The sequence below is a fragment of the Anser anser genome, assembly GCF_964211835.1.
Source record: "Anser anser genome assembly, chromosome: 1".
Lineage (NCBI taxonomy): Eukaryota > Metazoa > Chordata > Aves > Anseriformes > Anatidae > Anser > Anser anser.
This window is the reverse complement of record NC_139720.1, coordinates 75,561,240-75,588,919: the sequence shown is the minus strand read 5'-3', so window position 1 is coordinate 75,588,919 and position 27,680 is coordinate 75,561,240. Positions and strand designations below refer to the sequence as shown.

The window sequence follows — 27,680 nt, the reverse complement described above, 5'->3', positions numbered from 1 at the left end:
CTTAGTTCAACCAGTTGCTTCCTACAAGGCAAAGAATGTTTTATCTAAAGCAGAACAGATTATTTTTGCCCACAGCTTGTGGCCCAACTGCACAAATCTCAATAGTTTTCGTAGGTCATTCTTTTGGTTTGATAAGCATGCTGTTACTTTCCCCTTTGTGATGAGGGAAACCTTCCCCTCCACTGTAGATCCACAGTCACTTTGTTACTTGTTCTCAAGTACTTTGAAGGCAGAAAGTGCCTTTTGCTTTCCTACAAGTCACAAATACATCTGCTGAGCAGCACTGCATGTCCCCTTAGATCCAGTCTCAAGCACCTGTTTCTATATTCTATGCCACAGCCAAACTATCATATGCATTGAAAGTAGTCACACCATCTATGATAAAGAAACAAATGTGATTAAACACTCCACCTAAGTCAGGAGTTCAAAGAAGTTCTAACTGGTGAACTGCAGACTTTGATATGGCTGTCAGCACCAACTGTGTCTGACTGATGCAGCTCTTCTTTCTGCCCCACCTATGAAGTGACTATCTTTGCAAGACAGATGGTTTATTTCTCTAGTCTGTTCCAGTCAGTAAAAAGAAGTAGCTTTCTGAAGAAGAGCACCCTGAAATAGCCTAAGAAATCTTTCCCTTCCTGATCACAAGGGATAGTGCATTTGATAGCAAAACTTGAAGTAAGGTTTCGAACACTTGTACAATTTTATAATTGTACTTTGCGCTCAGATTCCAACGGCTGCAGCTAGCTAAGAATATACTACCCACATAACTTATACTTCATGGTGGACAGAACACCTTTTGCAACTTGTCCATACATAAAGCAACATAATACAGCCTAAAATTGCTAATTTCAGCTAGTTACCCTGATCTGAAGGAGGAAGAGAGGTCAGGAATGATTAATTTGAAATTGACACCTCACTCCCAAACATCTGTCTTAGGGTCTTAACTTGAAAATCCAAAGACTGCTTGGTCCTCTAGCAGTTTCTTGGATCCATTTCCTTTCCTCAGGCTTTTTTTTTTGTTGCTGCTCTAGACACAACATCCCTCTCACTTCCTGCCTTCATCCCTTCTCACAAGTCTAGTTTTTCTTTAAGGGGCAGGCTGACAATCATGCAATACAGGGTTCCTAATTTTTTTTATATATTTTTTTTAAAATCAAGAATGGGAAGAGCCATCAAATATTCCATCTCATTACCTTGTTAGTCCACTTCACTGAAATACCATATTATTCTCCCATGAGAAAGTATCATCCTTCTGTCCTTAGGTAAAATATTTCAAGTAAATTAGTCTATCCCACTCTTTAAAGATACTTCAGCTTTGTTTAGCAAGACAGAAATGAGATGCCTAACAGTTAACAGATTTGTCTCACTTCATAGGATTTACATTCATATCAAAAAACTCAGAACTAACAGTCTATTAACTTCATGCACAGATTTCAGCAGGTGTTCACCAGCTTCATCACCTTCAACTGATTCCCCCCTCCTTCAATCACGCTTCATATATTTGATTTTCCCTGAATTTCCCACATGCAACTTTAAAATAACTTGTTTCACCTCAGTCTGTGGACATAAACATTTTAGATCTTTGTATAAGAGAGGAGTGGCTAGGGAAGATATGCAAACTCCAACATGATTCAGTAAATTATAATTTTAATGTTGACACAGAGAACTTATGCAATGTTTCCCAGCAAGCAAACAAGAGATTAGGCTACCTGAGAAACAAGTCAATTGCTCCAGTTAAAGTCCTATTTTGAGGTCTCCCATATTCAATAAACAAGATATTTGGTCAACACAAGCTGGTGATTTATAGGATTAAGCAAGACAAGGAAAATGCAGACAAAATAATCATTGGTACAGTAAACAGTATATGCATATTCTTCTGATACGACATTTTCTCATGGGTTACTAATACAGGAAAACAATTGCATCAACAGCTCAGAGAACTGAAATTTAAATATTGCTGTTAAGCATATCTGTGAAGGAAAGAGTCAAGTCTCTTGCGGCTAGACAATACGTGTCACATGGCAGTTTTTTGTTTCATCCAGAAATAGGGTGCTGAAGACATCATTAAAAAAGGTAGGGTGGTATTTGCAGGCTCTATCACAGTCAGGATTAAAGTTCACCTCCAGGATCTGAGGCTGCATAATTCTCTTGCCTGTGAAGGGGAACAAAAACACTGCCTTTTAATACAAGCTATAAAGAGTTCCTGAATCATCACCTGTTGTTAAGAAAGAGATTACAGAAAATGGCTAGAAAAAAGCATCTTTTATGACACAAAATGTCAGGGCCTTTTGTTTCAGTGGGCTTGGGCTTTTTGTTTTGCTTTTATTTGTTTTTGTAAGAAGAAAAGTCTGTTACACCATGGTTATCCAGAGGACAGTTACTCAATGGATTCTGCAATCACTGTGCTAATCCAATGCCTCACTTAGGATGAATATGCAGCAATGTAATGGAATCTCTTCACAGTCCTGTTGCTTTACCCTCCAGCCACCCCCCACCTGCCTCGTCATCTCAGCTCCTAGGAGGAAAGCAGGAAGTTTAATTTTCTCTTACAACTTAATCAGTGCAGTTCAGAGTTGGGAATCAAATACATTCTGTGCAAAGAGAAACAAAGAATTTTACTTCCTGTCTGGTGCTGAAATCATAAGTGGGGGTACAACCTTCTGCTGTGTAGGTAAGCCATGCTTTGCTCTGCACAGCAGCAACCTGTCCATCTGTCCGCAGGCTGCTAACAGCATCACTGCTGTGACTTCGCCACCCATGCCCCCAACTTCCAAAGGCTATGGCCCTACACAACTCGTGTTCAGACATGGCCGTAATGTGAGGTTGGTCCGTAGAAGGACCACAGTCCCTTTCCCAGAATTAGTGATACTGTTAGGTTCTTTGCCTTTCCCATTTAAGAGGGCTCTTGGACAAGTAACCATTCAATTGAGAGAGCATTCAACATGGATTGAGCAGACCCAAATTCAAGCCCTTGCTCCACCTGATCTGAACAGGAAAGACTCTTCTCTGCCTGTGTCCTGGAAATTCAGTTCTCTTTAATCATCCCTGGCAGTCAATTTTGTGTTCACAGAATCACAGAATATCCCAAGTTGGAAGGGACCAACAAGGATCATGGAGTCCAACTCCTGGCTCCACGGGACCAACCCAAAACCAGACCCTATGTCTGAGAGCGTTGTCCAAACACTTCTTGAACTACAGCAAGCTCAGGGCTGTGACGACTACCCTGGGGAGCCTGTTCCAGTGCTGACCACCCTCTTGGTGAAGACAGGAAGAGGTCTCTAAGGATTTGATACAGAGACCTATTTCAGGCATTCTCCCGTAATAAATGGAAAAGAAAACTTGTCACTGTCAGAGGGACTAGACTGCAGTACAGCTACATTCAAGCAAAAACAAACCCAGAGAATGGAAGTAGCAGGGACACAAGGGAGGTATGGATTCAGCAAACACATTTAGCAACTTCCCCATTATCACAGTTAACCAGCACAGCAGCTTCTAACACCATAAACCTGCAGCTCCAGATATGCTTTCATGTCGGTGAGAGGCACAGAGCACACAGCTCACAATGCTTAAAAAAGTCAGAATTCAGACAGAGGAAACAAATTTCTGACAAGGTTCACAAATAAGAATTCAACATTCAAAGAAATGAACTTCTCACCATCTCTGCTTGTGTCCCATTTAAGCATTAAGTCAATGGCATATATTGCTCTTGATGATGGATAATCACAGATGCCAAGAGGTGCAGGTTTAGCTGAAGCAACTTCGAACAACTCAGCAAATGCCTTAAAAATATTTGCCTAACGACAGAAAAAGGTCTCAGAATGAGAAGCAAAGTTCCATAAAGGTAATAAAAACTTTTAATTACACTAGCCAACAGACAAAAATCTACACAGCATTGACTTCAGAACATACATTTAGACAAAGACCAACGCAATGGAAGTACGAAGAACCTGGCAGACATCTATGACCTTTTTCTGGGATAAAATAAGTAAGACAGAAATCCTAATAACAGTGCGTTTAGTATTAGAATTAACCTCCTTTTCAGGCATTATGTACACTATTACACTTTTATGTAGATGAAGGCAGAGAGAGAAGCCAGGAGAGTTCTATAAACACCAGCAGTACAGTTCTGAAATTATTTTTTTCTTGCCTGTTAATTTGTATTCTAGCTTAGTTTTGTTCTGCAAAGAAAAGTCTTCTACCCACTTACACCTGCATCTAGAAACAGTGTTGTGTGTATACACACTCACACTGTGTACACCGCACTGGTATTTCCAGAAACCATCAGCCAATGTGGAAATGCAATAAAACAAGAACATACAGGCATGATTTTTAGCATGGAGTCTATACTGCAGTGAATCATTCATTCTGCAGATGGATAGAGTAATAGAATGGCTCGGGTTGGAAGCGACCTTAAAGACCATCTGGTTCCAACACCCCTGCCATGGGCAAGGACACCTCCCACCAGACCAGGTTGCCCAAAGCCCCATCCAGCCTGGCCTTGAACACCTCCTGGGATGGGGCATCCATAGCTTCTCTGGGCAACCTGTTCCAGTGCCTCACCACCCTCTGAGTAAAGAATTTTCTCCTAACCTCTAATCTAAAATCTCCCCAATAATACTTCATGTTCTGCACAAAGCACTCCTTTGGGTAGCCTGCAGCATCTTTTTCTTTGATCTCCCTCTTTCACTCCTAGCAGTCTCTTCCAGGCTACTTCAAACCTAACACTGCAAAACCTGTCATAATTTGAGTATCTTTAGTTGGATACGAGGTTCTAGGTAAAACCAATGTAAATTATTTTTATGCAAATCAACCCACAGGTAGGTAATTTATTCACTTCTGTGAATAATTTTTTTGTGAATAAATTATTCACTGTGCACTGCACAGCAAGTTAATGTGAAAATTTACAGGGAGATCTTTAGATCTGCAGCTCTGCTTAGGATAGGTAGGCCAAAACCCATGATGTCATTTAACTGATTTAGGAGATTAATTTTGTACTTGTCTTGACAGCCCCTTATGTCATGAAGCTCTTTGGAACAAAGGAAGCAAGAGCCTGAATACTTCATGGTTTCAACTCTTCAGATTCAGAGTTAATAACCTGCTGAAACAGAAGGTACTAAAAGCTTTGAAAACTTTACCAGAGTCACAATAAGCAACAGCTGTTAATTGCAACACACTTCATACTCTGTATGCAAAAAGAAAGGGAATTCCAATACTAAATCTTCACAACCATGGGTAAGGAAGGGAATTCCAATACTAAAATCTTCACAACCATGGGTTTAGATAATCGGCATCCTTCTTCAAAAGGCATTAAACTCACAAGAAAAAAGATCCTGCTCCCAGAATCCTGGTCTTAAACAGGACTGGCTTTATTACTAAGTCCAGTACACAGAATTCTCGTAATGTGACTATGAAATAAAATTCAAGTGCTAACAATAGACTAATTCAGACTGAAACATCTTAAGTTAAAAAATGTTTCTAAAGTAAAGGTTAACATTTGCTGTCCTTTGTGAAGCTGGTTGACTACATTTTGTAAGGGAAAAACTAACTTTTCGAAAAGCTAATTTACTAAATAAAAAAGGATTCACAAATGTTTACACAACAAAGATGAATTGCTGACTTACTTGTACTGTTGTCCATGGATATTCAGGATACTGTTTTTCAAACATAGGAATAAATTCTTCACAATGTACCTAAAACAGTTTAGCAACATTATATATTGCTTTGGTTGGGAATGAATGACTGAGCGATCAGATAACACAAAAATAAAAAAAAATATATATTTTTTTGCCATTCATACAAGCTCAGATAGAGAACTAGGGAATTTTACAGTTCCTAAAACCCTTCCATGTTCTAGTGTCTCTATATAAAAGATTATACTAAAGCCTTTTACTGATCTCTATCAACATGGGTTATATTCAAGGATGTAGGTTTGTATTATCTACCATAGATTATTAGGGGTCCAGAGGGTAAAAAAACACCTAGGAAAATACTTGATTAGGATAGTTCCAACACTGACTGCTTGCTTAAGTGGATGTGAAATAGGGTATTTGGGAATAGCCACAGAAGTAGGCACTGGAAGGTTTTCTAACAACAAAAAGCAGAATGTTTTGGACTGTTTGCTTACCTGCTTTAATGTTACACCAGGCGCATAATTCATGACTGTGAAATGCTTCTCATAGTCATCCAGGTCATCAAGGGAAAACGCCCTAAGGAATAAAACAGTTCTTTAGTTTCCAAGGTATCAGATTTAATTTTAAGTCCCTTCAGTCTAACAAGGTGAAGAATTTAATTACCGATTTGAAAAGCGCAGCCAAAATACATCATAGATATATAGCTTGAGTGGTTTTATGGACCTCAGCAATACAACATAACGGATGTCAAATTTAACCATCCCCACCTCTTCTCGGTGAAACAAGACTGGATTTTCAATATATTTGCACACTACCTACAAGAAACCAAAAACACACAGTAAATATAATTCAGCTGAAGTGTCCCTGGATCGTGAGGACTGAAGATATCCTTATATACATTTCAGTTTCTTTAGAAGCATGCATGAATATGTTATGTTGTTGTGCAAATAAGTTTGTTTTATCAAAACTCTGGAACCAGGATGGGGAAGCTGGAAGGCCAGAATATACTTGTTTCTAAGGAAAAAGTCACAAAAATAATTGTATTTGTAATATTGGTGACCTTATTGTTTTGAAATAGAAGCATGACACACTTCATGCACTTCTTTATTCCAGAAAATACATGCAGTCTGCACTTCACCAGAAATAAAGCTTCGGTGACAGTCTGACATTATGACCACATATTGCAGAATCCCTAGACAAATAACAGAGTTTTTTATATTGTTGGCAAAGAGTGCTTTATGCTGTCAAGCAGAGCTGTGGATCAACAATAGTGATCAACAGGGGACAGAAGCAATCATGTTCCAAAATTCATGACCAATGCTAACTATAGTTAATGTGTGTTCAGTTTAGTCTGAGGATTAGCATTAAAGCAGTAACACGCTGAAACATCCATTACTGTCAGGGCATATTTTAAAGAAGAAAACACCAGCTTCTTTCGGGCAAATGGAAGTGTCTTCATCACTGCAACAAGAGACACTGATTTGAGTAATTAATTCTGAATTGATTCATGTAGTACACCTATAGCCAACATAACAATTTTGAAGAAAATAGATTTCTTTCCTTGTATTCTTCAACCACCTCCTATAACAGTTTTTTCAGCTATCCCCTTTAAATCTTAATCAAAGACATGATCTCTAACCTTTGGGCTGCTTTCCCTATGCCTGATGATATTGTTAAGGCTGTTGGTGATGTGGGTGTCCAGGCTTCTGGCCAAGTTCCATGGTTTGCATATCCAGTGATTGTCTTCTCCTCTGTGAGAGACAGAAAGACAAAGCCAATAAGCATCCACCTCATTTATCTGTCTCAACACCCACTTGAACTGATCTATGTACTCTTCTGTCTAAATACTTCATGAATCTGTGCACTACAGTGCAAGATCTAAGGACTTCTGACTGACAGCTAGGAGCAGTGGTCTTAGGCGAAGCAGAGAAAAGGTAGTGGTAGCTTTCACTGATCTTTTCAGTTAGGGACTAGCATCTTCTCACTGCTGATTTTCTTCTGTGAGATTTTCTGATATTCTTCCAAAGAGAACACCTCATCAACAGGACAGCATCACCATGATGACACAGAGGTCATGGTACAGACATCACTCTGCCAAGAGTCTGACTGCTCTGGCACATATTCATGCAAGTTTAAGTTGATTCCCTAATAGCACCTCCAAATAATTCACATTAAATGACATCACAACTCTCCCCTTCGGGAAGAAGTCAGAAAATATCTCAGCAATTCATATTGCAAAAAAAACCAAGAACGTACCATCATCATCTCACTTTTGAGTACCCAGTCACCTCAAGGGGGCAGTATTTCTTGAAATACCCTCAAGAACAACGGGTAATACGCTGGTCTTTATTTGATGCATCTTTTTGAGTAAGGGCAGGGTGACATGTGATGTCTTTCTTTCCTCAGTTAATAAATGAAAGCATCCCAAGAAACTGCTTGGGCTTTATGATAAACAGCACAAACTGAGCTGAAGTTAGCAGTGCTAACTTAAGACAGGAAGTTTCACACAAAACACTATCTCCTCCTTCCTTCTCCCTTAAGTATACATACTGCATTCGTGCTCAATCCTTGATATTAAAAAGGTATTTAAAACAACACAGACTAAGGACACATGGAAGGAACGCACTCTCCTGGTTATGCTAGTCAAGAACAGAATCCACAGACCAAAGAATGGCCAAATTCCTGGCAGCTAACACTGTAAACAAGAGCCACCAAGGAAGCAACTTTTCAGTCAGAACACTTCATGACAGGCATTAGACCTCCTGACAGGCTTAAGAAATTATTCCACTAGCAGTACCAAATACTCTCTCTTAATAAGAGAATCTTAGCTTCCCTATTAAGACTCGAAGGGAGCTGCAGCAGCAGAAAGAACACGAGTTCAAAATTCTAAAGCTCCACAACTTCTTTATGCTAATACTAAAACTCATTTTTACTTTCACATCCATACATAACCGAACTACTTTAACCCTAAACATTTTTCACTTCAGTGCAAGAACAACTGGTACTGGTTCCCTGGAGAAAAAAAAAACAAAACAAAACAAATATTTGTTGCAAATACATTCTGATCCTTTGGATATCTAAGACTTGACTTTTCAAAAAAGAAACAGCTACAAATCTGCTGTTAAAACCATGACAAAGGTTTTTGTTTCAGAAATGCATTGCTTACCTACTCTTACAGTAAGTAACTAAAAAGTTCCCACTTTCCACATAAAATTTACTTGACCATAAATGCAACAAGAGCAAACTCTCGGTGGTGCAACAGTTTGCAAACCTTAGTATGTACGATACTGGTCTTTGGGGAAAGCAGGATCAAGAAAGCAAAAAATGTAAGGAAGCAGAAACATGAACCACCTTCTCTCACGTTGCTGAAAGTAACAGATGAACTGCGGCAATTCTGTCTGGAGATTAAAAGTACGAGGCAACCATCTTGGCCCATCTGGTCCTCCAGCTCGTCTAGATATGGATGCCAGGCAGTCTTTGACAGTCAGGAGGCTCTCACACGGGAACTGATTCAGCATTACTTCAGGTCTTTCCTCACTCAGCTTCCTACAAAACAGAAGTTTTGGGGGAGAGGGGAAGGGCCAGGAAGGCCTTTGGGAACACTTTTTTTTATAGCAACAAAACAATTTGTATTATCAGGGAAACAATTGCAACCTGTAATCCTTGAAGTGTGAGAAATTGTAGAGGATGTCTGCTTCTCTCTCGTTGTCTGTGAACACAAAGCGGGGATGTGTCAGGCTGTTGAGGACTTGCTGAATGTCTGTGAAAACCCTAGAAGAGGCATATGAAGTTTCATTTCTGAAACTGAACAGATTGCAAAGTTTTTTTTTTTAAGCTTGGCTTCCTACAAGAGTGATGCGTTACCAACACATTATCTGTGAGAATCTCTCAACCCACAGAAAAAAAATTAAAAGTGGGAAAGATTAGAAAAAGGTGTTTTGAGACAAAAATTTCAACAAGTTTAGGTCTTACAACTTTCATGAAAACAGCAACTGAGACTAGCGACTAAGTCTCTGATAGAGAACCACTATTTTTTTTCTTGAGGAACCACTATATTCTTCCTCCTCTCCAGACCTGTTCTTATCAGATGTGTAACTTTCCTTTCCACTTCTACTACTAACTGATTGGAAGATATGTTCCCCTGAGAAAGATCTCTCTGGAATAATGAGCTGCTGAAATAGCCCAGTCATAGGGCAAAACATTCTTCAAAAAACAGTATGTAAGATGCTTTGTTTATTCCCACAAATGTTTTGCATAACTCCATGTGTGACATATTATATCGGTTATACTATTTACACTGGAGTCTAAAATTAAGAGAAATACATTCACTGCAAATGAGGAGAGTCAGCCCTGGCATCCTCGTTGAAAGAAATCGTCTTTCTTTCCCTACTACTGCAACTGAGTGAAGTTAGTAACTTCATATAGCCCTACCAGCATTTCTTTCTGCAATATTTGGCTTCTCCTTCTAGATCAGCACAGCTGAGGAAAGTACAACGCCAAATTTGATAAAGGACCCAGCACATGTTCCACCAAATTCATCTCATATGCATGCTAAACAAATATCTACTGGTTTGGAGCAACTTTTAGTCCTTGCTGAAGCAAATGGGATTCAAAGCAGTGACCTGAAGGTAAAAGGCCTTACAATGCTGTAACAAAGTCTTGTAGAATCCCATATCCTCAACAAATACAGCAATACATACAGCTGGTCTAGTGGAAGGTGTCCCTGCCCACAACAGGTAGGTTGGAGTTAGACGACCTTTAAGGTTCCTTCCAACCCAAACCATTCTATAATTCCATGAAAAAAAAAAAGTAGAATTTAAGTTGCTCATACAGTCCCAGATCAGTCCCTAGTAAGCACACCCTACAATACACAATATCCTCCCACAATAACACCAGCCCCCTGTAGCTAGATCTAAATGTAGCTTATAGCTCTTAGTGGCAAGGGGATCATCAGACCTACATTCATACAGACCTATTCTGCTTGTTAGAATCACTGGAAAACTGGGACCAGCATTAGTTTATTTTTCTTTCCTGTGATTAAGCCCATTGAGTATAATATGGAAATATTTTGTCAACATATTACACTTTTTTGGTGGTAGAGTGCTGGAATGCTTGTCCTCAGGACTCACTTCAGGAAGTGACTCAGGAAGTCACTTCTGCTCCAGGCTGTGTGAGCAGCATCTGGTCTCTAGCTGAGGAAAGCGGACTAGAAGTAACTCAACCAAGTAGTTTGCTTTTCAGAATGAGTATACCAATGTGCCTGGGTAAAGCTTGCATATATGATGGTATATATTTGGAGTAGAACCATGGCTAGGGTTGGACTGAGGCTGTACAGTCATTTGGTTAGTTATGTGCAAAAACAGTCCAGCTATAGTTGCCTTCCCCAGGAAGAAAATGAAACAGTCGTTCAGAATTAGTGGTACTTTGAAGCTATGAAGAGGCTCAGGTAAGACTCCTTTGCATGAGCTACCACCAGAGATCTTCAGATGCACTAACAGGTAAAGTTTTTTTTTTTTTTTTTAAATATATATATTGAAATTATTGAAAGAAAGTCAGTAGGGAATCTTTCATTCTCTCCAGTTGCAGCTACAGAAAACACCTTTGAAACCTCTGGTTCATTACTCAATGGCTCTTGCAACGAATTTCCAAGTAGGTCAAAAATAAGGCTGAACCAAACATAGCCTAAGGCATTAAAACTGATTAATCATTGGTTAAGACCAAACAAAAACAACCTCCATAGCAAAACCCTTCACTCAAGTCATAAAGAGGTGATGGTATGAAAAATATAGTGCTGTAACAAAGGCCTAAGGACAAGGCATTTGGCCTTTGACAGCACAAAATGAAGCCTGGAAAATCAGGCAGCATCTGGATAACTCCAATAAATCTGTATTGAACATCACTCCGTGGGTATCATTTAATCAGTCAGGTGTTTTTTTTGAGGAGGGGATTTTTTATTTTTTATTCATTGTTTTCTTCCTCCCTCTGCATTGTTCTTATTCCACATTTCCAAATACATAATTTAGTAACAAATTCCCATTGCTGGCTAGGCATGAACAGCTACTCTTCTCAGCAGAAAGAGCATGATGTTCAGCTGAGAGGTAGATCACCTTGTCTTGCACATCCAAAAATACACTTCCTTCCAGTGTTAGTTCACTTAAATGTTTACACCACACAAGTACAAGTAGCGACCTGCATTCAGTCACTCTGAACAGCATGCTCTTTAGAAATTCTTGTAATCTTTTTCTTCCTGGTTAACTATCGAGAGCAAAGAACATCTTAAATAAATTGTTACCTCTCTTTCAAAAATTTCTCACTATAACAATGAGCTACTTTTACAGACACACAGAAGATTGTGGTATATTCAATAATACATAGTTACTAACCACTATTAAAAAGACTTAAAATAGCTTATAGCTATACACAGTACTTCAGAAGTACTACTCACATTAGCAATAAAGTCTGCTTTCTTCATCTTGAATTCTTGCAAAGAAATTCATATGCCAGAGTTATAGTATCTTAAGACTTGCTTACAGAGCATACAAAAATGCAGCAAGAGACAAAAGATATAGGGTAGCTCAATCTACCTCCACTAAGAGCAAGAAGGCCACCAAAATAAGTTATTTGAGGTACGCATTATAGCTGCTTGTTGAGGTTAAGATTAGAGGGTCATTCCACTCAAAGTTTTTAAATCACTCCATACATTCTACATACAATACTATTAACATAAAAGTCTTGAGACAGTCAAAGGCTCTGGAAGGCAGAAGACTTATTTTCAAGACTTAAGCTCTCACACAAACACCATATAAAATGAATGCATTTCTCTGTCAACACCTATCACTGAGTGATAAAAGATTCCTTTAGGGACTCGAGTACATTAGTATTAATGCATAATTTGAGAAAAATATGGGCTATATACATCTACTGAGCTTCTTATGTCCCCATCTGCCTGTCCGTGGTGACACCCTCAAAAACTTTAGTTCTCTGAATGCAGTGCAGGACTGCAACTCCTGCTAGAACATCTGGACTCTGACATACTACCCTGCTCCTGGAGGATGTTTAGTAGATGAAATTCAAAAAAACACAAGAAGGACCTCCTATGGAGGTCCTCCTTGTCCTATGGAGGCTAAGCTGCTCTTTTTTTCTCCTCTTCAGACAGGAGCTGGGTAACGAAGAGGAAAGGACGCTCCGTATTAGTGCATGGACAAGCTGTTGACAACATTTCTCAGAAACAGAGTAGGAGGGATCTGGCATGTGTTTCCCTCCCTGCCTCCCTGGTGTTAATGTTTAACATCATACAAGATACAAGAGAAAGAGGTAGCAGTGAAAAGCTGACACTTCTCAGCAACCCCACTGTTTTTCTCTATCTTTATTAGAATGTATGCCTGGGTCTCCATTATCTGAAATAGAGGTAAGCAATCTGGATGAAAAAATAGCTTCTTATCCTCAAGTCTGGTAGTCAGATCTCAATTGCATAATGAAACCGAGACTATCACTGAGCAAGGTAAGAAATGCCTCTCAACCTTACAGGACCAAATTTTCAGTAGTACATCTCAAGTAAAAGTTAATCTAGTAAGTAACAAACCCCTTAAACACATGAAGCTGGGGTGTAAGTATATCTGCCAGCCATGTTTTAACCTACTTTTATCCCTTATGCAAAAATTCTGCAAGCAAGGACTTGGATCCCAGTGTCAGACAGCAATACCATGGAGCAAAATACACAGCACATACTATGTAATATATGTTTTTCTAGAATAAAACCAGTAATAATGCAGTCTAGTCATGCAGCGCCACTGGTTTTGCTCACAGCCCTTTGAAATTCTTTATCCGTACAATGTTCTTCCAGCTTTCTTCTGAAGTAATTTCATACCATACACTACTACAGCACATATACAATTTTAAGCATAACAGGCTTTGACATGGTTCTCCTGTTCAGCAATCTCATCAGAAGAGGCGTGGAATTAGTCTGTTATATTAACACAAAGAAAAGCACCTGCACCACAGTCACATGCTATACTGCAGCAGAGAAGTCTTTAGTCTCTTATATACTTTAGTTATACTTCTTAGTGAAAACAAACATTAAAAGAAAACATTTTGCAACTTTTATTTTGCCCAGAAGGTGGCACTTTAATAAAAATTAGTTGTTTTTTCCAGAAATTCTGTAAGTGACAATCCATTTACCCCAAAGAATCTGACAAGAACTCATAAATCAGAATGGTAAGTGGGTACTTGCCTCTGTTGCTCAAAGCTAGAAAAGGCTGATCTACTTGAGTACACTGCAGTTATTATACTTAACCTTGGCAAGAAAGCATTTTGTTTGCAGATACGTACTTGAAAACTTTGTCTTTGTCATAAACTGGTGGGTTTATTGCTATAGGCAGTTTCTCCTTGTTTTCTGCTAAAATAGCCTAAAAAAAAAGTTAATATGAGTTACAATAAGTGGGCAGTCTTGGATCAAATGTCACAATAATCAGCAACTTTGAACAGCAACTTAAATCAAAATGAATTTTAAAGTGTGCATAATCAGGTTTATAGAAGTGATTGAAAAACAATTAACACAATCTTTAAAGAAAAACTACAGCTAAAATATTCAACACGATTAAGTGTTACAAAACTTAAAAACTTGTAAAACTTAAGTGTTACAAAACTTACAAAACTTTAAGGATAATTTTCTGTAATTGCTTATCCTCACATAAATATTAAAATACACATGTACACGTGCATTTGTAGCCACAGTAGAAATTACAGTCCACTACATGTCTTGCTTAGTCTACTGCCTGGTTCAAGAGAACTCCACCAAAGCTGCATTTTCAAAAGAGTATTATGTTGTATAATGCCCAGAAAAAAAGCCAGTACAAGAACAGAGGTAGAAAGGAATCAGAGTAAGAGGCTATTGGTAAAGAAGGAACAAGAGGTATGGCTTTAAGACCAGGGCTTATCAACACTATCCAAGCACCATGAGAAACTTCTGCTTTTAAGCATTAAACAAGACACCAAACCACACAGTCACACACACTAAAAGAAAGTTACTGTATGTCCAAGGGAATGGAAGGAAGACTGACCATTTAGTTATGTTTTATTATGGATAACTGAAAAAAAGCACAGAAGGCTGGAAGTTCTGCTCCTGTAAAACTGAACAGAAGGCTTTTTGCAATCTTCAAGAGTAAGCATGCACCTCACTCCACTTTTTACAACTCTGATGAAAAAGCACACATTTGAACCACTGCTACTATCCTGACACATGAAGTAGCTTACAAGAACTCTGGGATGGGACAAATGCAACGGAAGAAACCTGAGTAGCTGCTGTTCTGCAACAGCTCCCTGAGTTCTGGCTGCCACAGGCTGACCATGCAAGCTGCAGTGCTGAAGCGTCTGTCCAGCCACAGACATTCCGCTCTATCTTTAAGGCTGTTACAGAGAATATAATCCTATTTAATGGGAAAGCATAAATAAAAGCAAATCCTGATCAGAGATCTTCTAAAAATAGACTGGACAGTACAAATACATAATAACTCCTGGAGTCACCTAAGATAAGGAAAGAAGCCTGTACTTTTAAGAGAAGACTAAAATTTTCAGAGCAGTAGAGGATTCATTAACATCTATCCTGAAATTCAAATTCAGGGAGCCACGGCAGAACAACAAATACCCTGGTCTCCCAAGAGGTATTTCTTCCATTCCAGACACTTTGTGAGAAACTGCCTCCTCTGACTCTGCTTTCTGCAATCGTTGCCCAATCACACTACCCATAGTACCATTTAAGTCACAGACTCTGTGGTCTGTGTTGAAGAACAGAATTAGGTAAAAGGACAAAAAACAGGTGAAACTTAATCTGCAATATTGCTATAACAACTCTGATTCTTCTATAAAGATTGAATTTTTTTTTTTTTGGCACTAGATCATCTTTAAAGGTCCATTCCAACCCAAACCATTCTATGAGTCTATGATTCTATCTAAAGAAAAATGAGAACCAGGAAAGTAGCACCCCCGTTTTAAAACACAACACCACAGATAATTTAACAAGTAATTATTTGTACACAGGAGTGAAGCATTCCCAGTTGCAAAAACTGTACAGAGGTAGCAACAAATGTCATTGTGAAACAGTATGACTTACAAAAAGATTTTTCACACAACTACGTTTCCTTGCAAAATTGCTGTCTCACATACTAACACTGTAAACAAGTCTCTGACATAGTCCGCAAGTTTTTGTGCATATAGCTCTGCTTATGTGAAGACAAGACAGCTAGGAGTGTGTGCCAAGTTATTCTTCACTGGTCTGTCGCCAGCTTAAGACTTTAATCTACAGCTGAAAATTCTAGAGTAAAAGAGCTCTGTTGTATGGTTCTAGCATAAATACTTTGTCATCTCAATAGCTGAGTGGCAGAGACACAAAAAGAGACAAAAGGATGCTCTGAAAAGATGCTTTCAAGGTGGGGTGGGAAAGGAAGATATTTGGCTCATCTGCCACACATAGCTCTTTAGCCTGCACTGATCATCCCAAAACAGAATTAAAACACACGCAAAAGAGTGCCTTATCTGAGATACAGGCACTCTTCCTAAGAGAACATCTGCATGGCCAGAACTATGCGAGCATTGTTCCTCATCTGTAAATACAAAGTATTTACATCTATCCTGCTTCCAAAAAGTGCAAAATCCCAACCAACTAATCTGACATGGGTTACAAAACAGCCTAGCTTTTCTGAGTGTATACCTTTACTTGACAGAAGCAGCTTAACTTCATTTTTGCCTAGTTAATAACAAACTGGATCCAGCATTTTCTGCCCATCCTCCATGAAAAGCAGCAGGCAGTTGGTATAGGGCACAGATCCATCTTTGAACACTGTTAGCAGCCAGTACAGCATCCTTATATGGATCAGGAACCACACTTCTGCCGTCTTAAAAAAGAATCTCATGCAAGCTTGGTTCATGAAAAGGAGATTCCAAGCAACATTTATTTCATATTCTTAAAATATCACAAACCCTTAGTAGAAAGGTAGAAAGGAGAGCTCAAAACAGATTAGATCAGTACTTTATAAAAGGTGCATCAAATTTCTTACAAGTACATGGAGAAGATTGTTTATATTAGCCTTGAATGTATACTTTTTACTTGACAGTGCACAGGTGTAACTACAAGGCTTTATACCAAAAGTCATCAAAATCTCACATTTACATGAATGATTCACAATGTAAACCCATCTCTTTCTCAGTATCCAAAGAGCAAAATGAGTCAGTAACTGTAGCTGGTACATGTCTGACAGCGGAAAGTGGGGTCATGACCAGCAGTAACACTGCTGTATAGTTGCTATGTACCACAGAACAGCATGCTGCATACTCCGTATACATTAAGTAATATACGTTTTTGCTACTCTAATATTTAGTGATTCTAAACCACATTCAGTGAATAATCAGGCTGAAAAGTATAACCACTCCTAGCATACCAAAATGAATCTTCCTGTAATTCAAGACTGACCAGAAGTGCTATAACAACAGAGCCAGTGAGCAAGCCTATTAGGCAATGCCTTGCACTGTGCTTACATTAAAAATACTAGGGAATAATGCAGTAACATTTATAAGCCATTTGATTTGCTTCAGTTTTGAAAATTACATATTATATACAAGATACTTCTTGTCTCACTATGCTTTGATTTTTTTAGTTAGTACATAAGTTCTGAATTAATCTTTAAGCCTAAAAAGAAACAGAACTCTTGAAAGCTTTTTAGACACTGTCTCTTTAAAGATATAAAAGATGAGATTTATTAAACTCATACCTGGTAATGCTCATCCGATGGCTCTGGGGTAAAACAGTTGACATCCAATACCCCAGCAGACACCCATGGTAACAAAACACACTTCCTGATCAAGTGATCTCTTTCCCCATAAGCATAATCACGAGTCACTTCCTCTGCAGCAAAACAAGGAGTCTTTTAGGAGTAGCCTTCTATTCTCCACTTAAAATCCTCCTCATACCTCAACACACATATGACGGCTGAACAGTTAGTAATACCACAAATTTTGTAATTATATCTAATTTTGCATTTAAAGAACTATATTAAAAAGGCATTACCTGGGATACAAAAATTAATCCCAAATTAGCTGACTTATGACAGTTTAATCACACAGCTGAACATAATCACACCCTCTACATGATGGGGGCATAAGGTGGCCTACAACTAAGGATAGAGGCACAAAGTTGATTTGGCATTTCTCCACTTGAGAAATGTGCTTGACTGACTCAGAGATACAAACACAAAGAAGTTGTCTTAAACTTTTGGATGCCTGAAGCAGTAGTTTCACTAAGGCAGTGATGCAAGATTTAAGTGCTCTGTCAATAAAACATGAACATTATTTGATGGATAAAGGACTGCTAGGAGGTAGACATCACATAAATTATGGTGCTGGAAATATCAGATAGAACTTTGAAATTTGATAGCTTCAGAAATATGCATTTTAGTCTTGAAGTACCTATTGTGCTGTGAAGTGCTCGATTATTTATAAGAATATTGCGTAACTTCTGTTGTGGGCATTAAAAAACAGACTCAACAGACACACATGCTTACCGCCAGTTTCAAGATCTCTCAAGGGCCAGAGAACAGTGTAAGCGATTTGTTGAGGCATATAGAATAGTGGTGCTGTTGCAAAGCTAGGCTGATCTGAATGCTGAATGCGCGATCCAAATTCATCCATAACATACCAGACAGGTACCTTCTCCTCTGCAGTCTGAACAATTAAATAGAGTGAGACATTCTGCACGTAGCAATTGCTAGAAAAGCAAAGCACTGCAAGACAGAAAGCACTGGCAGTACTCTCTACACCATTTCTCTGTTTCCTACTCTACTCAAGATCGTGAGCAGGTGCTAAGTACAGAGTAACATTCTCATCTCTGCAAGTCTGAGACTAAGCCAGTCTAGAATCCAGGCACTGTGAAAGCTTGGCAAGCCTGTTCCCAACTCAATGGCACAGTACCATCCTCCTCCTTATGCCAGCATATCTATTGCTTACCAGATCAACTTCCCCTGTATCAAACAAATCATTTCAGGGAGTTAAAGCAGCAGAATACTGTTTGTTTTCTCACAGGGATAGTTTTCCTTCAGTTTCTATTAGAAGGAGTTTGCTACAAGGAGGAGTTTGAAGTCCACAGCTGTAGCAATGAAAGAGAGCAGAGCTGCCCCACGCTACAACAGCTAGCTGTGAGACTGGAGGTTGCATCAAAACATTCCTACCTGCAACACTTATGATAAAACCCAGAATGAATGAATAAGCCTTAAATTGATCATTAACACTACAGTCAACCTTTTACAGATACAGACATGGAGGCATGGGGATTAGACTTAAGCTGTTCAAAGAGTTCAGTGCCAGAAAGGGAAGCAGAAGTCACGTTCAACTATAGGTTGAATTGTCTTCCAGGAAAGTGTGGTAACACAGATAATTTCACCTGACCCATAAGCCACTCATGACAATATGGGAAACAAAGACACAGGGTAGAAAGACTGAGATGTACTGCTCAAATCTGCTTTTTAAATAATAAAAAGAAAAGCTACCACAACAATCCCCTAGACCAGAATGTCTTCACTCACAATTACTCAGAGCTTTTTAGCATCCCAACTAGGCTTTAGAGACTCACCCCTTGAGAAAGTTGGTAGGTCTGATTGTATTTCCACATTTCCTGCAACACTTGCTCAATACTGCCCTCATCTGGGATCTCTCCATGAAAGTCGATGCGCATGAGATTTGCCATTCTGTGAAGTAAACCAGGTACGTGAAGCAGCTGCTGGCGGGCGTGTTCAACACGGTATGTCCAAGCATGGTCGATGAGGAAAATGCTTAAAGACAATTTTGGTAGCATTACAACAGTATATTTTTATACGCAAATGGCCATTTTTTTTTCTGTGAAGAGCTACAGGTCCTTATAGACAGTTTGATAACTAAGTATTCTCTTAGTCCCAAAGTAACTCCCCGAGTACACAGCGTGACATTACAGGTTAAGAACAACTTGCTTTTGTTCTAGAAAGTTTATTGTACATTAGTTAGCAATTCTATGAAAATGAGGAGCAAACACGGAACAGGGTGCTCAGTTTGTTAGCCCAGTTCCTCTTACTATCCTGGAATACAAGACTTACTCTTTTTGACCATTATTAATTCCACTGCATCAACCTGATATTCTTGCCTGAAGAAGGTAAATACAATGTTTTGCGAAAGTATTCAAAGACCTTGCTAGCCATGAACTCTTTAAAATTATGTGGAATGGTGTGATCATTAGAAGCCTATATAGTAGACTAGTCCAAAAATAATACAGTTTTAAGGTCTTTGATTGTTTCTTTTTGGCTTTTTTCCCCCCCTAGAAAAAAAGCATTGTTTAAAAGAATTACCAGCTAAATCAAAACCATACGTAACTGGCATGCCTCTCCGTGACAAGTTTATTCCTTGTGTAACCTGGATGATTTTTACAGCAAAAGCCTACTCATTTAAACAGAAGGTTCTCCACATGTTGGTTATATCCTCTTACTGAATCACATCAGAGAAAAATCTGAATTCTACTTGCTAAACCCCCTCCCCAATTTTCAGTAAGTTAAAAACATGCCAACTATCATGTATGCTGAGTATCCTTGAACAGTTCTTGTATCTCAGATTCCAGATAAAGAAGAAACTTCCTTTAATGCTAAGGTTGTGCTCCCTGGAAATTTATTTCGTCTCGGTTAGCAAACAGACATGTCTGAATGCTGCAAGGAAGCCCACAAGTATCATATGAGCTCTTTTGAATTTTATAATCTACATGTGTTCTCAGATTTAGAAAGGCAAAGACTTCAGTTAAAGCAGGCATGTAAAGGCAGATGCCTATGCTCTAAGTTGTTTTTTTTTTTTATTCATCAAGGCTAAATTTAGGTAAACATACAAAGTCTAAAACTCCCAAACCTAGAAAGTATGAAAAGTCTGGCAATTTTTTTTAAAAAACAGCTGAACATAATTATGTTTAGACCTCCAGCAGAGTTTAGACTTCATTATTTATGTATGACAAATAATCTCCTCTACGTTTGAAATTGAATGAGTGTTACAATATCTTTTTTCTTTTTATTAATCTTATGCGACTTTTCTAATTTTACAGATGCATGCTAATGTCATATTCATGACAGATAAGCTGATTCTGAAGAAAACCAACTGTAACTTGATACATTCAATTAAGTATGTATGCATGCATATCATGCAATCACACCATCATACTTGAATTATATTTTAGCCAACTGAAGGAAATTTAATAGGCCATGCATCATTACTGAAGTTACTCAGTATAACCTTAGCTTGAGATTTGTGGAGGATACAGTTATTTCTTCAGTGTTCTTCCAAGGACACACATGCAGATACAAAGTTTCTACAGAACTCATTAAGGTAGCCTTTACTCTATTTTCTCTGTTATATTAAACTGATTTATAAGCATCTTCCTGCATAATCTAAAGAGGAAACAATTCATAATTTAACACTAAATTATGAGAGGTACTCTTTACAAGATGGCAGCTTGTTTCAGGAAAGTTAAATAATCTCCCTGCTATGAAGCCTATGTTTCATAGTTTAAAAAAAAAAAAAAAAAGACTTCCAAATGTTCAGGGTTTAAGACCACTCAAAGACCGAAGACCAGTTCTGAAATCACTACTCACCTATCAGGATTGGAGGCTTGAAGCCCATTCTCATTTGTTACAATAACTTTGAAACAAGGCTCATTTCCAGGATTTGGTTTCTTTTTCAATTCTTCTTCCATGTCTTCATCACCCTCTTCTTCCTCATCTACCTCTTCTACTTGCATTATCCCAAAGTAGTCACCAGCATCAAACACCTGAGATTGAAAATGCAGAGTGTCAAACACTTAGCTGAGGCACTACCATGAAATGCACAATGCAGTACTGAAAGGCACTTGTAGACAAATTTGGCCTGTAACCTGTCATTTATTGCATTCTTAACAGATAGATGGACTACAGCATTCATTCTTGCACATTTTAATAGAGTAATGGAGTTAGTTGTTCGGGAAGTTTCTCTGCTTAAATGACAGTAAGCTTTGTTGGTTTCTTTAGCATCAACAGATCTATTGATGATTGTCCATAACTTTAACCCCTCAGACTTTTTAGAAAATGAGAACTGAGTATTTTTGTTAAACTTAGCTAAAATAAGCAATTTAATTCCTGCAAAAATAGTTTCATATTATGGCATGTAATGCCCAACAAAGCCAGGAGTTACCCAGGCTCCAGAACCACACTGAGTATATTAGGACCCCTGAAAAAGAAAAAGGTTTTACCAATCAAGTTCTAAACCAGTTATGACATGTTACCGTGTTTCCTCCACTTCTTTCCGTACTCAGGGAACTGCATACGCTCACTCACCTCTGGATGAGTTGGAAGACTCTCTATACTGCTGCAAGTTAAAGTCTATACAGTTACCTCCACTGATATGCTAAAAGGGGTTTGCATTCTTTGCCACTTTAGATGTAATAACTTGATTAAAAACCTACGTAAAATGAGTAGGCCACTACACAAGCTTCTTTTCTGCCACAAATCTTGCCAAATGGTGGGATTGTATACCTTTTGCAGAACCAAGATGCTACTTACAACTTTTCTGAATTCGAAAAAGACATGTAATTTTAAGAACAAAACAGGTATAAAGTCTCAGAAGCCTTTTCAAATCCTTTTAAAGGGAGTTATTTTGCTAAGTCAGTTGCACTACATAACCAACCAGGCAGGAGCAGACAAATCATTAGGCCTTTTACACATAATTTTTAAAGAGGCATCAGACCTCCTAATAGCACATTCTCCATGTAACCTCATTAGAAGGTAACTGGGAAGGTGAAAGACCTAGAAGCATAACCTCTAGAGGTACTGGTTTAACATGTCAAGCCTGGGTAAGTCCCTGATGCATCGTTATTTCAAGTCATTACTTCTAGACATTGACAACTTATTAGCTGGAAAATCCCAGAGGTAGCAACAAGCTTTTATTTCTTTCTTTCAAGAGTGTTCCTCCAAGATGATAAACTCTGCTAAACCACAGTAGGATGGTGAGGAATTCAACCCTATGTTTGTAAAGCAAAGCCACTTCGACAAAGCAGATAGCTGCCCAAGGAGAGCAGCAAGGAAATGACACCTACTTCAGACTTCAGGTTACAGCACCCAAGCTGAAGAAGTTCCTGCAACTTGTGAGGATCAGGGGCTGGTATTTTCCTTTGGCATGAGGGGTGGAAAAAGATGCCAACAATGCATCGGCTAACTCCAAACGTACTTATTTTTTTTGAGTAAATAAAATTATTTTGCAAACATCCTTACTGGAGACTAAAAATACAACTATTAAAAAATTAATAGCTAACTGAGCATCACCCACTTCAAAAAGCATCAAACTAGCTACCAATTCTAATTTACTCCTAGCTTTCCAGTTTTCTAGAAAAGGTTATTACTCAATAGCAAGCAATATTATGACCTTTTGCTGTTACAACAGCAGCCACCGACATTTCTTGAAGTCCCTGCTCGATTGCCTGTATGACTCCCAGGCACTCCAAGCTGATTTAACCGCAGGCAGGTCTCAGCAACATGTGGCGTTCTTCCGTGGGTGGCTGCCAGCAGTGCTCATGGTTTATGTCCATCAGGTTGGCTCCCGCGTGGGCCAGCCTCCAGAGCCAGCTCTCTGCATGAGCACTAATCCCAGACCACAGCAGGCAGCCAAAGAGCGCAGCAGAGCACAGACATGCCAATCCCCCCGCCAAGTGATTCTTTGCTGCTCCTGCAGCTATATCAAGAGCTTTCCCCACGGAGCTCGTTAGCCAGCAGGAGAAACAGCAGCTAGATGACTAGCATTGGTAGGAAATTAAAACCACAAGTGCAATTCACTGGAGTCTACTTGACACCTGCTACACAGTGGGCCTGTATGCTTCTTGCTCACAAGGTTTTGTCACTAGACTCTTGGCAGTGCACGGACATGGGGCCAGCCTGCTGCTGGCTCCCAGAGTAGCCTCTACCCATCTACCAAGCACCCACAGTGAATGCTAATAACAAGGAAGTTGTTGGCTGCATGTTTCATGAAATACCAACTAAGCGCTTGGGAACTAAGAGACTCCAGACCCTCTGAGCCAATGTCTTCATCTCTCCCTCCAACATTGCATCAGTTTCATTTAGCAAAAGTGTAGTAGCTTATCAGTAATTTCCACTTTTAATACCTTTTCAGCAGAATTATGCTAAAAAAATAAGTCAATCCTGTCATTCTGCCAACTCAGCAGCTCTCTTAAGGGAATCTTAAACTGCTCAAGACAAAGATCAGCTGTGTGAGGTCCCACCACTGATTTGAAAAGCATGACCTTTTGCTTGAAGCAGAACAGGGAGAACTCACACAAAGTACTCTACCAGAGTAAGTAATATTTCTACAAGACAAGAGCAAAGGGGTAGCAACACATTTTGGTGGCACAACTATTTGCAAGCAAGACATGCTTGGGCAAAATCCCTGCCTCTTCCTATTCAGGTGCAGTTCCAACCTAACAAACCTAGTGAACCAGAAAACGTGAAACAAAGCAGGCACGTCATGATGACAATTAGAAAGCACAGGCATCTTCAGCAAATTCCTTTCAGGCACACTGCAAACTGCTGCAAAGGCCATGGTAGCCTGTGAGCAACAGCACGTTTAGTAGCACAATCAATTACAAACCTTCATTTCAAACTTGGACAAAACTCTAAGGAGTCCTTTGACAGTAACTTCTCAAGGCCACAAAAAGCTTGCTGCAATGCACAGGAGCCTTCCACTTCACATACAACTTGAAGAGAAAAGGAAGAGATCACATATAAAATTAGATGCAGACACAGTGTTTCCCAGACTTATGCAGGCCACAGAAGCATGTATTGCTAACCAAAATACATGAGATTTCTTCAGTAAAATAGAAAACAATCACTATATTGGAAATAGAATTTTAGTGTAAGTTGTTACACTTGCAAGTTTTCAAGTTTTTGCCATAAACCCAGAAAAGTTTGCTTCCCAGAGGCACTGCATGTTAATACAAAACAAAGAAATAAATAAAAGCAGGTTTCTTGCTCTAGCAGACACACTATGTTTTGGATGAGCAGTTTAATTTGCAGTTACACAATGCTCTCAGATGGAAACCTGCTCCACCAGATGAGGGAAAAATGAAAAAACCCTCCACTTCTCTTGCAGGCATTAGCATACAGCTAGGAAGGAGGGTGCTGTATGTCAAAGCACACGTGTGTTGGAAAACAGCTGCCTGGGTTCTGGAGGTATGTAAGATAATATTATCTGTGTTATGGATGCAAGTTTTCCAAGTTCTGTGCTAGTTTTAATCTTTGCAACAGGTTAAGACAGATGAAGAATTCCTCCCACCTTCACATGTGAAGCAAGGGAGCTCATACTATGCTTCACATTTCACTGATTTCTTTTCCCCAGTTATTCTTCACCTAAAGCCCCAAAACATTTTAATCCTTTCCCTTCACCTCCTCTGCTGTCTTTACTGCTGCTGCTCCAGTCATAACATACCACAACTCTTTATCTACCTCCTCAAGAGCTCATCCCAGTCTACTGCATTCCTCAATGCAATTTTCCCAGGATGTCCCAGTATTCTCCATATCCTTTTTTCCTCTCTTCTGGATAAAATACAGAAGCTGCAATAGTAGAGACACATGCCATTATCAGCCTGATTTATCTTCCTAAGCACACTGAAATCATTACACTTCTCTCCACATGTGCCAGGGCACTTAGTACAAAAGAGCATGCTCAGCTACAGCTGCAAGCAAAATGAAACTGATGGAGCATTCTGCTACCCTAGGGCATGTGCTTTCTCCACCCCACCTTTCTCTGTCCTAGCCCCTATGAAAGCATCAGAGCTATGGTTTTCCTCATTCTACTCTCTTCCCCCTCTAAATTCCATGGCCCCCCAACAACGTGCATGGATTTTGGCCACAAACCTTAAGCCTGCGCTGCATCACAGCACAATCAATGATCCAGTTTGTCAACTACCTCTAGCTTTCTAATACTGGCATATGGCAGCGCAAAAGCCTGCAATTTTGTGTTTCTTTACTGGTTTTATACTGCCTTCACCTTCATCCTGTTCCGGCATGTCGCTTTTCTTACCCTCCTATTTAAATAGGGCAATGCATACTCCCTGCTCCGAGTCACTTGTACACATCCTTGCTGAGAGAGGTATAATATTACAGGAAGTTTGTGACTGAGTACATGCTTGAGTTGATGTAGACTTATTTTTTTTTTTATTTTCTCTGTGAGACACACATATCCCTCTTAATTGCGGTACCAGACAAGCAACAGTCAGAAAGCACCAGGAACGTACTCAAATCTTCCTGACTGAGTGTGCTGTAAGTATCACATCTTTCTATGCATCCCTCCCATCCCAGCTTTAAAGTTGAGATGGGGAAGAAAAGCATCCAAGTAATGATAAGTTAGTCTACTTGTACAAGTGAATTAACCCACAGCCTCTTCTCCTTGCCCACTGTCCTGCACTTTGTGTCCAAACTTCTCACCCCATCCCACCTGTTTCTCTACTGCTGGTGGTGCCCTCCTGCATCCCATACTGTTCTCCCCATACCCTGAAGTTCTCATCAGTGCTTTTTCTTCCTCTGGGACTGCAAGATCACCTCACTCTTATTTCCCTCTCTAGGCATACTCCTCTAGACTCCCCACAGCTCTCCCACTTCTCCAGATAACAAACAGGGGGAAAATGAACTCTCTGTGCTGGTGTACGGAGCCCCTTTACTTCACAAACTCCTCCTGGCACCAGCTTCAGCTGAAACAGACCAGCCCTTGCAAAGTGATGGTGTGCATGTGCCTGAGTAGGACTACAGCAGGAGGGAGTCTTCCTCAATAGAGGTTCGCAGATTTACACTGATGCATCTTCGAGTGGTGACAAGGGCTGACAGATTCCCCAAAATTTATCCTGACAAAAAGCCATGCTGCACAGCTGCTCCACAATGCTGTGCGACACAACCCTCATGCTGCTGGGGGTGGTTTAACCCCAGCCAAAACCTTCTCCCTGCTGTCCCTGCTCGCCAAAAGGGCTGGGTGGCTTTGACCCGGACCAGGAACACGCAGAGCAGAGCGAACACACGAAAGAAGCAGCCAGCCACGGTGGCTCCCAGGACACAACCCTCTGCCCACCTCCACCTACAGCGGGTAACTCGCGCGTGTGCGGGGCGTGCTGGACAAGCCAACTCCACGCAGGGGCGTGCGACTGAAAACACCGGCGTGAAAGCGAAGAGAGATAGGAAAATTAGTGAAAAACCAACCAACCAGGGCACAAGGCAACTCAAACCATAACACACCGACAACGCCCAGCCTTAAACACGGCCACGGCGGCTTCCATCGCAGGCTTGGTGCAAGCCGCCCCCAGCGCCGCGGGCAGGCGCTAAGATGGGCGCCGCCGCGCGGGGAGCACAGCGCGGCGGTCCTCCCGGCCCCACTACGGCGGCCGCCGCCTCTACTCCCTCGGCCGGGCCGCTTCCCGAAGGGCAAGGCCAGAAGGGAGGGAGGCGGCGGCGGCTGCTCTGGCTCTCCCCCGAGACCCCCGACCCACCTCGCCGCGCAGCTTGCGGCGCAGGCTCTCCCAGTAGCGCGCCGGGACGCAGGAGGCGCGGAGCGCGGCGCCGTGCAGCGCCACGAAGGCTGCTAGGTCTTCCCCACCGTCCCCCGACATGGCCGGCTCCTGCTGCTCCTGCTGCCACCCCGAGCCGCTGCCTCCGCCCTCCCCACCGCCCATCGGGACACGCCGGGGGCTGACCGAGAAGGAGGGAGGGAGGCGGCGGGGCGGGGCTCGCCGTGCCACGGGGCGGCCGTTAGAAACGGTTGGGGAAAGCTGTTGGGGTTTAGGGCTGAGGGGTGTACACGGGAAGCAGGAGGCACCGTGTACGGCGCTGAACGAGTTCATTTTTAAACTTTTATGTTTTTTTTTGGGGGGGGGGGGGGGAGACAAGTGGATTTTCACTAATGCGGCCCTCTCACAGGAAAAGAGGGAGGTGGCTTGCCCTGTTGGGTTGTTTGGAAGAAGTTTCTGAGAAAATCTTCCCCCCCCCCCCCCCCCCCCCC

The 27,680-nt window shown here is 40.4% G+C and overlaps 1 protein-coding gene across 5 annotated transcripts; it reads right to left on the bottom strand.

Annotated features, from left to right (window-relative positions):
• Positions 1-1,630: 1,630 nt before the first annotated feature.
• Positions 1,631-27,378, bottom strand: TTLL12 (tubulin tyrosine ligase like 12). Of its 5 annotated transcripts, none has more exons than XM_083842048.1 (15): positions 27,172-27,356; positions 24,288-24,393; positions 21,272-21,447; positions 19,246-19,444; positions 18,182-18,341; positions 17,393-17,526; positions 13,959-14,035; positions 9,285-9,401; positions 8,982-9,176; positions 7,270-7,381; positions 6,294-6,445; positions 6,125-6,206; positions 5,622-5,690; positions 3,656-3,794; positions 1,631-2,152 (listed from the first exon to the last, which is right to left on the bottom strand). In XM_083842048.1, exons 2-15 carry the CDS (start codon positions 24,291-24,293, stop codon positions 2,001-2,003), a joined length of 1,770 nt encoding a protein of 589 aa, XP_083698174.1. In that variant the 5' UTR covers positions 24,294-24,393; positions 27,172-27,356; the 3' UTR covers positions 1,631-2,000. The 5 variants fall into 5 exon arrangements, with proteins under 5 accessions (XP_083698174.1, XP_083698175.1, XP_083698171.1 ...); XM_083842049.1 differs by lacking the exon at positions 27,172-27,356 and adding an exon at positions 25,142-25,244; XM_083842045.1 differs by lacking the exon at positions 24,288-24,393 and having other exon boundaries at positions 27,172-27,378.
• Positions 27,379-27,680: the final 302 nt, after the last annotated feature.